Raw genomic sequence first — 12,373 nt, forward strand, 5'->3', positions numbered from 1 at the left:
CCAAGGGTCAAAGGTTTAAACTGAATCCTGTATTTAACGGGAAGCCAATAATTACTAGATGTAGGCAGTTTGTGTCAGCAATTACACACTGCTGTTAGATCAGGTTATTTCACTTACATTTGATCTGATGAGTGAGGCTGCCTGTTCGTAATCTCCTTCCAATCTGATCAAACAGTGAAAGTGCTGTCATATAGAAGATCTGTTTTTCTGTCATGTGCTCTTTTGTTCAAACTGTTTACTCTCTCATCTCTACCTGATGCTTTTGCTCACACTCTTCCAGCTCCATTCGTTCACTTTCTCATCTTCTTTCAGCCCTACTTTTCCCCCCTTCTGCCCCATTGTTCACGCTCTCACACCCAGCCCCCCTTGCTCAATCTCGTCCTGCACCTCCCTTATTCACTCTTGCTTAGTTTTTCTTCCTCTCTCATTTACTATCTCACATGAAGGCCCTACTACTCATACTCATAGTACCCCAGCTACCACCGCTTACTCTCTCACCCATTGCTCATTCCCTCAGCCTTCCAGTACTCATCACGTCCTCTCTTCCCCCCCCCCCACCCCACATTGCTCACTTTCTCCACCCCCTCGCTCGCTCTTTGATTCCTCTAACCTCTTGCCCACTCTTTCAGCCTAGGCCCAATTTGATGCGCTCAACCACAGTTTCTCACATACGCATCCCCCACTGCTTTCTCTCTAAACTTCTAAACCCCCCATTGATCTTTTTTTACCTCATTCAACAATGCTCACTCTCTCACAGTCCACAGCACCCATTGCTTACTTTCACCCTTCAACCCTCATTGCTTACACTAACTCCCTTGCTGGCATTGCTTTCTCACCCATCACCATGGCTCACTCTCACCTTCCAGCCTCTCTTCTTCGCTGTCTCACCTCCAGCCCACATTGCTCACGCTCATCAACTCCCAGTCACCATTGCTTATTCTTGCCACGCCAGTACCCATTCCTCACTTTCAGTTCTCATTGTTCTTACTATCCCCAAGCCCCATTGCTCATTCTTAAGCTCTCACTCCCTCCCCAGCTCTCATTGCTTATCCTATATGCTTCCAGGCCCAATTGCTCACTCTCACACCTCCAGCCTCCCTTGCTTATGCTTTCTTTCCCTACCACCTTGCTCGCTCACTCTTTTCCTGCTTTCCCAATGCTAACTCATCTCCACCCCCATTTTTCACTCTATCACTCTCTCAGCCTCAAATATTCACTGTCATCCCCTATGGCCCAGTGCTCTCTCCACTCCCTTCATTTCTCACTCTCTGACCCTCTCCAACCTTCTTCACCCCATCCCCATTGCTCAGCTTCAGCCCTTTGCAGTTATTACTCTCTTGTTCTAGCATCATCGCTCAATTTCTTTTCTCCAGAGTAATTTCTCACTTTCATCCTCCAGACCCCATTGCTAATTCTTGCTAATTCTCTCAACTTCCAGCTCACATTTCATACTTTCACATCACATTGCTCGCTTTCATCCTACCCAGTCCCCATTGCCCGCCCTCATTCTGCAGCCCTCGTCATTCACACACTTGCACCCCTTAGCTCACATTCATCTTTTTCACCCCAGTACCCATTATTCACTCGCTCACCCCCAACAAGTCTTGCTATACATTCCCAGCTCTGATTGCTCATTCTTCTTCCCTGGGGGAAGGGTGAAAGTGAGTAAGGGTGGTGAGAAGAAGGAATGAGCCATGTTGTACAGAGCAGCCAAGTTACTCAGTTCCAGGAGGGAGGCTTTTTGGCCAGCCCTAGTTTTGAATTTATTTCTCAAAGCAGTGTAGTATTTTTAATCCCTGATTCTACCCATTGAAATCAGTGCTACAGGTCCCAAAATGCATCAGGAATGCATTATCAGTAATCCAATACTGACCTAAGATCTCCCTCTGGAAATGGGTAATTTGGCAACTTTGGTATGTGAGAGAAATGAGGGTGAACAACAGGGACTGGGGGTTTAGCAAGCAAAATTTGAAAAAGTCCTTTTTAATAGTCAATCTCATGTTGTTGGAACCTTGAATACGGCTAATACTGGATGTTGACTTTTAAGTGGTTTTGAAGAAAGCGTATTCAAAGTACACTACAACAAGAGGAAAAATAATCAAAATTGATTTTAAACAGTGGACACAGTTAAGCATTGAATGTTGATATTCAAATGGTTTTGGTGAATGTAAATTGAAAGTATATTACAAGAGGAGACAAGTAAAATTGACTTCTCAACCTTAAATATTTATGATTCCACATATGGTTCAAGAAATGGTGAAGGTGTTGATTTTACAAAAGAAAAAATGGAAAGGAGTTGCTTTTTTTTTAAATCAATGATAAAAAGGACAATAATAATCGCATAAGAACACAGCATTTTTTTGAATCACAAGAAACCTGGAGCTCCATATTCAAAGGGGTTTGTTTAGTGAGGTTCAGAATTAGCTAGACAAACCCTGAGTTTTGAATTTGCCAACCCGCTGAACAAGTAAGTCATTAGCCAGTTAAAACTTACTTGGATAAAAAAAGAGGCAGAACACGGCAATTCTGGGGATGGGGCTTAAACTTAGCCAGGTTGGTCTGTTCATGATATAGAAGAAGTCTAAAGTTATCTAGGTATGTTTACCGAGATCATTTTAAACCTAGCCAGCTATATTAAGCAGGGTAAGTAAAAAATAAATAAATAAATAAATAGATCTTGCAGGCCAACAGTGTCCCGATTCCCACCCCGACCCACCAAGTTATAATAAATAAGTAAATAAATAAATATAAATGTTGGGGTCGTAGTGGCTCAAACTCCCCCCTTCTCTTGCTTAAAAAAGTGAGGAACCAGGGAGGAGCCAAGATGGCCGCGGCTTGTAGACGCTGAACTGAGTAGCTCCGCAGATCGCTTGTTTTTTCCTTTCCTCAAATATCTTTCGGAGAATTTAAACTTTGCCTGAAATGCCTCACAAGCGCAAGGGCAAGGTAAGGGTATATCCCTCAAACCTACCTAGCCCGGCGGGGCAACGTTACATCACTGAGTTTGCGTCGGTATCTCCAATTGTGGGAACTCCTAACGCCGCTGCGGTGGAGCCGAGAGAAGCGGCAATTATCGCCTGGCGAGATTTCTTTGAGCCCACCAGTACCTCGAGGCCTGCTGAGTAGCTCTCCCCTCCGTCTGAGCAATGGAGCTGTAACCCCGGACGCAAAGTTAGTCACGGGAGAACAACGAGAGGGATCTACTGCCCAGATTGGAGCAGGGTCCACCCTCTCCCACCTGTTGGAGGTATGTGAAAGGCCCGCGGGGACTTTGGCGAGCGCGGGCAATAAATCTCTGGGGACATCGAGAGAAAACCCACAGGGGGAATTAGGGGGAAATATTCTGCGACCCCTGGAGTTTGAAAAACCAGCAGTTATAACTCTGGAAGCCATATGGAAACTAATGGCTACCATGGCCTGTACTCTGAATACTCAATCTCAAATGATGGGCAAATTTGAAATTAAAGTCGAATCTGTGCAAAAAGAACATTTGCAGTCGATTCAAGACCATACTAACTGCATTCAAGATTTAACTACTAAAGTAAACCAGACACAGTCCCTTAATTCCTCAATAATGAAGGATTGTATAATATCTCAAAGGAGGCTGGAGTCAGTTGAAAATTATTTGCGTTGTTCAAATGCAAGATTGGTCAATTTCCCTAAAGTAATGGGTGAGCCAGTTTTGGTGACTTTCAAACGTTTTGCAATGGAATCTCTCAAGATTGAAGCTGCAAAGGTACCGACTGTGAAAAAACTCTTCTTTCTTAGGAGTAGTTTACAGATTTCCACGGGAGGAGAAAGAGAGGATTCCAATAATTTGACACAATATCTGGAGAACTCTGAAATGGAAATCACGGAAAGGGCCACCCTGTTTGTCCAATTTTACACAGAAATAGAGAAAAATTTCCTGATGAAAGCATTTTTCCAGAATATTAATAATGATTTCATGGGAGGGGTAGTGAGGGTCTATTTAGACCTCTCACGTCCCACCCAACAGAGTAGGAGGTTGTTCTTAGCTATGCGTCCGGAGGTTCTAGCCAAAGGGGCTAGCTTTGCCCTCCGTTTTCCTTGTAGATGTATTGTGAAACAAGCTGGAAATATATATGTTTTCTTTATGTCAGATCAATTGAGAAAGTTTTTGGATGGAAGGGCCACAAGTTGATTACTGAGGTTAAAATGAAAGAGAATATCAAGCCTGTTAAGTATAAAATTTGTTTCAATTATGTACTTCTCTGTTTTTCCTTTGGTTTCCTTCCCCCCTTTTTTTCCTATGAAAAACAAATGAATATGTTTGAAGTAATCCATTATATATGAATATATATATTATGGAAATGTACATGTTTCTTTTTTAACTTTTTCTGTAATTTCAGCCAAGGTATATTCCTTGTAATTATTTTGAAAAATTCATAAATAAAGAATTAAAAAAAAAAAAAAAAAAAAAAAGTGAGGAACCAAATCTACCTTGCAGACCACCTTAAAACCTTCCATTACTCTCACAGGAGACGAGAAGCTGTTACCTCCTCTCCACAATATCAAATGGTTATGATGTGGCGGGAAGTGATGGGGACTGCCAGCATCCCCCCCTTGCATCCCACGCCTTAAAAAATGTAGGGTCCAACGCCATCCCCCTCCCACCAGCAGGCAGAATCACCGTGTGACATTGACACTGCCCTCCTATCTGCCAGAAATGCAAATGTTTGGAGACCTGCGCGGCAGGGGTGGGAAAAGAATCTGGTCAGTTGGCTGAGGCTGAGACATGAGTCAGAGAAAGAAGAGTCGCAGCCCATACTTCCTAGACCAAGACAGACTTTTGCTGTCTATGCCAGAGCCACTGAGGGCAGGGCAGTAGGACAGCACATCAGAGCAAGAATTGTCCTATGAGTTTGTGCTTATTATGCACAAGGCATACTGTGCAATGAGGGCCAGAATAGGCAAGATGAGGGTATTCCTCAGAGGATCCTGCAAGGACCACCACGTACCTCTTGACTCCTCCAAGGAGCAGGACACAAGGCCAAAAAGGCCCTGCTGGGTCATGGATGACAGCTCTTCTCCAACCTATTCCCTGACCTCCCAGTGTCCAGAGTGGACTGGAGGAAGGTATGGAAACCTAGGAAGTGACAGAGGAGTCAGAGGAAGTGTTGCCCTTGGTAGAGGGGGAGGATGTGCACTGAGCTTATTTAGAAGAGATGAGCTGGGCCCTCTTATTTCAAAGGTAATGTAGTCATTGAGTCTGTCAGACAACTAGGAAAAGGAAACAGCGTCACAAGGTGACACAATCCTTCCAGGAATTAGGAAACCTCCCAAAGCCTTCCCACTGCATCAGCCATACAGGAAATGATTATGGCAGAGTGGGAGATCCTAGATACTTGAGCAGAAAAGCTTTTCATTCTCCACTTTTCTTCCACTTTTGTGATGACAAATCACCTCTGCCTGTCTCTAGTACTTTGGAACCACTCCTTAAAAGGTCAGACCGCAGAGCTGCCAGAGTTTCATTAAATGTCCTTAATACCTTCAACTGTATCTTGCCCATCTCCATTGCTTTATCTGGTTTTAGTTTTGCTAGCTCCTCACAAACACATTCTTCTGAAAATTGTTTTAGGTCTAATTCACTTCCATTTCTGTTTTATCCGAGAACAAGCAGGATGGTAGTCCTCAAACATGGGTGACATCATCAGATGGAGCCCCAATGCAGAAAACTTATGTCATGATTTCTAGAACTTTGACTAGGCATACTGAGCATGCCCTATACCACGCGTCCTCGTAGTGTCGTGTTGGGAAACATGCTTTCCCACAAGCATGATTTTGTTTGGGTTGAGGCTTATTCTAGGTTTTGGGGCTCTTTTCACCAGCCCTTTTAAGGGCTGGTGAAAAGGCCCTAAATAATTTAAGGCCCTTTTAAAAACTTACTTATTTAAGCAAGCTTTTGCTTGATGTAAATTTAAGCTTGGCCTACCGATTTTAGATGCTCTTATTAAGAATTCATCTATGAAGTTTTAGTTTTGGATTTTCGTTCTTTTATTTTAGATTTTATCTAGTTTGTCTGGTGAGATATATTTATTACCTTTGATTTTTGATACATTGACTTTGTTATTTTAATAATGTATCCCATTGTGTATGTTATCTTGTGAGCCGCTGCGGGCTTTGGTAGCAGCGGCATATAAATGCAAATAAATAAATATCAAAGAGAACCGTACAAAACAGCAGCAGAAAAGGACCAAAATAGACATCTAGATTGCTTATTTCTTACATAATACTGCAAAGCCCATTCAGTAACAGGTTTTGTCTTTACTTCCTTAAATCTAAGGATCCTCTGTGCTTATCCCATCGTTTCTTGAATTCTGTTGACGTTTTGACATTTACCTCTTCCATTTGAAGACTGTTCTATGGAAAATATTTCCTTTTGTTACTCCTGAATCTCTTCCTTTTAGCCTCTTATTATATAACCTTGTGTTTGTGTGTTATTTCTACCTTTGAAGAATTAAATGTCAATATGATATCTCCCCAGTCTCCTCTTTTTAGGGTTATCCATTTTTAGATTCTTACGTTTCATTTCATGGGGTTGATGGTGCACACTTGTGCATCCTTCTGATAGCCCTGGCTATGACTGTGTGACTGTAACTGAAAATATTACTATAATTGAATTCATTACCACAGAGCTGCCAAGTTACTTGGTTCCCGGAGCAATGCTTTGGGACATATGTTCCTGGTTTGGAACATATGTCCCCCAAAGCAGTGTGGGATTTGTAGTCCCTGATTCTCTACCCGTTGAAAGCAGAGCTACATGTCCCATACTGCATCAAGATGGAGATGTCAGAAATCCAGGTCTGGTATACAATCTCCCTCTGGGACACGGGGGTAACTTGGCAACTCTTGTTACCATAAGGCCGAGCCCGTGAGTCTGTTACTATGCAACTGCATTTGTGACCTTATCTGATTATTGTACATTCCTGTGTGATTATAACTGAATACCTGTGTGACTCTTTGAAACCATGCATGACCATTTGTGTTTTTTCTTTTTTTTTTTTTGCAGGCGCCCTACCCATTATTTACTGCACCCTGGTATGCTACCCCTCAACACGTAGCGTGGCTCTCTTTTCCTACACGGCCCTTTCCAGTTATGCAATCTACTGCGCTATCACTGCTCACAGTAACATTACCCGCCTGTGCTCCTTCGCCTGGCAGGCCTTTTTCCGTTTCTTCTTCTTCTTCCTTCGCTGGGTGGGGCTTGGCTCGGGCCACCCATCCTCACTCCGCTGCTACCTGGTCATGGATGCTGTAGCGTTGCTGGGAGGTATGATCAACATTGCACGCATTCCTGAGCGCTGGAAGCCTGGCAAGTTTGACTACTGGTTCAATAGCCATCAGATCATGCACATCCTGGTGGTGGTCAGCATTCTCTATCTGCACTGGGGAGTGGTAGCAGACCTCCTTTGGATCACTGCCTACAGCTGTCCACTGGAATGATCACCTTTCCTTCTCTTCTCAAATTATGCCTGGACATGGCTTCAGACATTTGCAGTCTCTCTTGGATTCTGCAGACAGTGAATAAAAGAAAGATGAAAGAGTAGGTCCTCCTGAGTTGCTATATAATTTTTTTTTTTTATCAATCATGTTTTAGGTCTTTCTTGGCTTCTAGAATTTTGTCTGCCTGTTTCTTAAGGACTGGGAAGACTATTACAACTTGGGGGTGTCTGTTGCTGATGAGAAGTTTTGTGGTTTAGGCCAGACTCAATAGAAATTATGTGACGTTTGGGTGGTGGGGGAGTGGGAGACCTTCACAAGTAGCAAGCAACACTTTTTTTGTTTTTTTTCTCTAGGTGGAATTGTTGTACAGATTTGCCATTATTTGTCATCAGTCACCATTTCAAGTTTTAGCTCCAGTTCGGGCTGCGTTTGCCTCCAGAGCAGGCTTATGCTCTGCTCTTGCCAGATAGAACGGGAGAGGAAAGGTCTGCAGAAAATCCATATTTGGCAGATTAACAGTACTGGGTCTGTGGCTGTCTAATCTCTGTGGACGGCACTCGCTTTCCAGCATCTGGTGATGGTAAAGCATTCTGGCTGAAAGAAAGCATGTTAGTAGGTGGTTTTATAGCTTGGAAGGTAAGAGTCAATGGATATCCTTAGGCAAGATCATTTTCAAACAGCCCTGCATAGGACTAAAGTCTGTGGGTTTGGTTTAACTACAGATTTCGGCCTGAATTTTCAAAGTGGACTTATGCGCATAGGTCTGCTTTGAAAATTTGTGGGTTTACAGAGTGTGTGTGCACAGAATATACATGCACGAAATTACAGCAGCCCCAGGAGCAGGTCTAACATTGCCTGTGTAGATTCACTTGCACTTTTGAAAATCTAAAGTGTGCATGCAAATGCTTTTCCTGCTCCAACTCTATCCGCCAGAATGCTTATCATGAGTTCCGGTAAAGATACACGTGAAATCATGTTTCTCGAATGCTTTTAAAATCCCCACCCCTGTTTTATTTTCAAAGCACACTTATGCGCATAAAATGGGGTTTTATGAACAGGAACATTTTGGAGGCTTAACAGATAACCTTAACTTTTGTTTGAGAACGTTGAAGGCTGAGTCTATGCATACACATCTTTGGAAATCTGAATTTGTGGATATTGTTAACATGGACATAAGGGCTTGGAAGCCTAGGTCTATTGATACGCTTAGAAAAAAAGAATCAAAACTTTTAAAAACTAGTGTCAAAACACAATTAAAAAAAAATCTAAAAATGGTTTTAAGCATTGGGGGGACAATTTTCAAATTGTCTGCAGTGGAAAAAAAACTGGGTTCTCTTTACCTGCAAGTTTTGCACCAATACGCAAAGCAAAAATACGCATGAACTTTCTCTTTGAAACTTGGGGGTACAAAGTGTGCATGGTCACTTGCACCTGGTTTTTCTTTAGGTAGAATTTTACTGGAACAGTGTGATCATAAAGTTTGAAAATGCAATCTCAGGGGGTAATTTTGTAAAGGATTTACTTTCATAAAACTAGCATATATCCTAGCAATTTTCAAAAGTCCATTTATACACTTAGGGCCTGATTTTCAGAAGCATTTACATATTTAAAAATGGGTTTATATAGTATGTGTAAATGCACTTTATCTACATTTAGTGGCTTTTGAAAATTGCTACGATATATGCTATTGAATTGTCCATAGGTTTTAACTACATTAAGTGCACTTAATATGGGTAAATGTCTTTTGAAAATTGCTACAATTACATGCATAACTCCTTTGAAAATTCTTCTGTTAAAGTGCACTGTCGGGCATAAAACCTATGGACAATTCCGTAGCATATATCATAGCAATTCTCAAAAGCCCACTTCCGCACATATAGTGCCTTTACATTATAAAACTCAGTTTTAAGCTCGTAAATCCTTTTGAAAATCCCCCCCCCCCCCCCCCCAGTGCATGCTTTTCTTCCTCCGACCTAAATATGTCCCTGGGAATGCCTCCTCTGAGAGAGGGCAGTTCTCAGACAGAAAATTAACATGAGTACAGTTATTTTTATCTGAGTAAATCAGTTTTAAAATGGTCTTCCTCATTTGTAATTGAAGCTGCTGCCTATGGATGCCTGTAACATACATGCAAGGGCTAGAAGGACCAGGTCTATGCATCCCGTTAACATGTGACTGAGCGTTTGGAAAGCCAGATCTACGGCTATCTTGTTAAGATGCATGAGAGGGAGGAATGTGGTTGAATGGCAGGAGATCGGGATTTTTGTAGATAAACTGAGACTATGCAGAAAGAACTGAGTCCACCATTACATCTCAGCTCCTTTCCCTCATCTGCATTTCTAGAGCTGATCCCAAAGATGAGTACATCCCTGGCTAGTACAGAATAAAGTCCTGAATAATAGTAATACTGTTCCTTCTTCTTGAAGCTGTCCTGCAGTTTTAGTGCCATTGCTGCCAGTCAGTTTACCTCCAGCTATGTCTGTATGCATACTTTTGAAGTACTTTAATTATAAAGCATAGTGGAGTTTTGGTGTAACGAAAGACGGTCTAGAAATCCAGATGATAATTATTACACCTCAGGTAAGGAACATTGGTCTGTAATAGCATTGGAAAATTGCTGATTCTAAAGTAAGTAGTCCAGAGCGAACCTCACTTTAAGCATCACCAAGCCTCTATTTTTTTTTTGTGTGTGTGTGTGTGTTCAATTTCTCCTCAGACCAATTTGATGGAGAGAAGTGAGATAATCCACACCAGAATAGAGATTCTCTAAAGAAAAGCATATCTAATAAGAGTCTCACTCATAATTCATTATTCTTACGACTTGGCCCACTGCAATGTGCTTCTTCCAACCTGTGGGATTTTCAGAAAGTTCACATACTAGCAGGTACAGCCTTTGAAATAAATCATCCTTCAGCCTTATTTGCCACTAATCGGAGAAGGAATGCCTCTTTGGCAGCGTTATTAGATGCTTTCATCAGGGGCAGGTTAAGACAATCCTAACCCTTTTATTCCTCCTCTAGCTATGTACTTCTTTAGTTTTTCTTCATGTTCCCTTTCCCTTCTTGTAGACTAAAGGTGTATATTCTCCACAGTTACATGCTCAAGTCCAACAGCATAACTAAACTCTTGTGATATTTATTGATAATTCACCAAGACTTTGAAAGCTGCTTGTTCGTCTTTATAGATTTGATAAGTATTTATGAAAACTCCCCTCCTTTTGGTCCATTGCAACAGGATATAGAGCAGATATGAGGTATCACAGAGGCCGATGTACGAACCTGTGCATTTACTGTGCTCTGAAATTCAGCAGTTTTCTTAACACATACTCTAAAAAAAAAAAAAAAAAATTTCAACTCTTGATGCAATAAGCTAATTATATGCTAATGTAGTGGTAGCTAAAAATAAAAGCACACTAACCCAAAAATGTGCATAGAAAAATACTTAGTGCATATAAAATATGATTTATGCACATAAACCATGAATTCTGTTTATAGAATTTATGTGTACAAAAATTTTCTAAAACATACATATGAATGAGAGAATACAAGCTTTATTATCAAAGTTTACATAACAATTACAATGAAACAAGTATAAATGACATGGAATCACTCACACATACACATACACACTTATCCACATTTATTACTCAATATTTAAAATTATATTCTAATGCTTATTGGTAATAAGCACTATTATACAAAACGGCAAACATAACCAATCTTCTAACATTGGTGATTATGTTACACACCCCTATGGCTTTTGTGCCATTTACAACTCTTAATGGATCAATGATTGAAAAAACCCTTGATCACTTCAATAGTTATATTGTACACCCTTATGGCTGTAATGCCATTTACAACCTCTTAATAGAGAATATAACCAAGAATTCTCTTAATCAATATAATGTCTTTGATGTTTAAATAACAGTCAATTTCTCTCAAGCTTCTATGTGTACTTTATGCTGCTGGCATTGTCGTCATGCAGATGGGGATACCTGCCGGTTATTGAAACGATGGGAACAGAGATGCATATTTGAGTGGCAAACTTTAACCCCCAAGGGTTTAAACAGTGAAATAGAATGGGTGGTATTTATATAGCATCTTTGGTATAAGGTTCTTTGTTGTAGGAGGTATGAATTGAATTTTGGAGAGGTGGCAATGGTGTAGAATCTTATCAATGTAGTCCCTTTAAACGTTTGAATACATTTATGAATGTGGATGATATCATGTTAACAGTTATAAATAGGTATAAACAGGATGGTGGTGCGGTGGTAAATTTGTAACAACTAGGTACTGCTGATTTTTTGTTTTTAATTTTTTGAAAACACTCAGGGATGTGGATAGCATAGTGTTGATGTTGACTGGAGGTATATAGAGTGATGTAATGAACGTCGATACGCAGGAGGACGTAATCGACATCTATAGGGGGGGGGGTTTGCGCCGCTTCGGCGTGCGGGCAGTGAGCACACATTACTTAAATAGGAACAGATTTATGGGAAGGAACGCCATTTAACTTTGTGGAAGTGAAAGAATGCTGAGATTACTTACCTGATAATCTCCTTTTCCTTAGTGTAGACAGATGGACTCAGAACAAGTGGGTATAGTGTGCTCGTGCTAGCAGTTGGAGACGGATCTGACGTCAGCACGGGTACATATACCCCCACAGGAAGTGAAGCAACTCAGTAATCTTCCTTGCAAAAGCTGTTATGGATATATGTGTACTGACCGATCAATGAATTAGAAAACAGGATTCCCCTGACCGATTGATAGTAGCTGGAGACCGCCAGCGTTTCCAACCGGAAGGCGTCGACACCTGGTAGAGTGGACGCTCTTATGTAAGAAAGTGACATGGCTTACCTTGAATTGGTGAAACCCATGTACACCGGCAGCCGGGCGGGATGCTGAGTCCA

General features: G+C 41.4%; 1 protein-coding gene across 1 annotated transcript in view; it reads left to right on the plus strand.

Annotated features, from left to right (window-relative positions):
* The window catches only part of PAQR4 (progestin and adipoQ receptor family member 4), a 93,782-nt gene extending 84,674 nt beyond the window's left edge, over nt 1–9,108 (plus strand). Inside the window, exon 3 of the mRNA XM_029606771.1 lies at nt 7,031–9,108. Coding sequence (XP_029462631.1) covers nt 7,031–7,464 — 434 coding nt within the window. The 3' untranslated portion in view covers nt 7,465–9,108. The remainder of the gene's footprint in view (nt 1–7,030) is intronic.
* Nucleotides 9,109–12,373: the final 3,265 nt, after the last annotated feature.

The sequence above is a fragment of the Rhinatrema bivittatum genome, chromosome 6, assembly GCF_901001135.1.
Source record: "Rhinatrema bivittatum chromosome 6, aRhiBiv1.1, whole genome shotgun sequence".
In the NCBI taxonomy this organism is placed as follows: Eukaryota; Metazoa; Chordata; class Amphibia; order Gymnophiona; family Rhinatrematidae; genus Rhinatrema; species Rhinatrema bivittatum.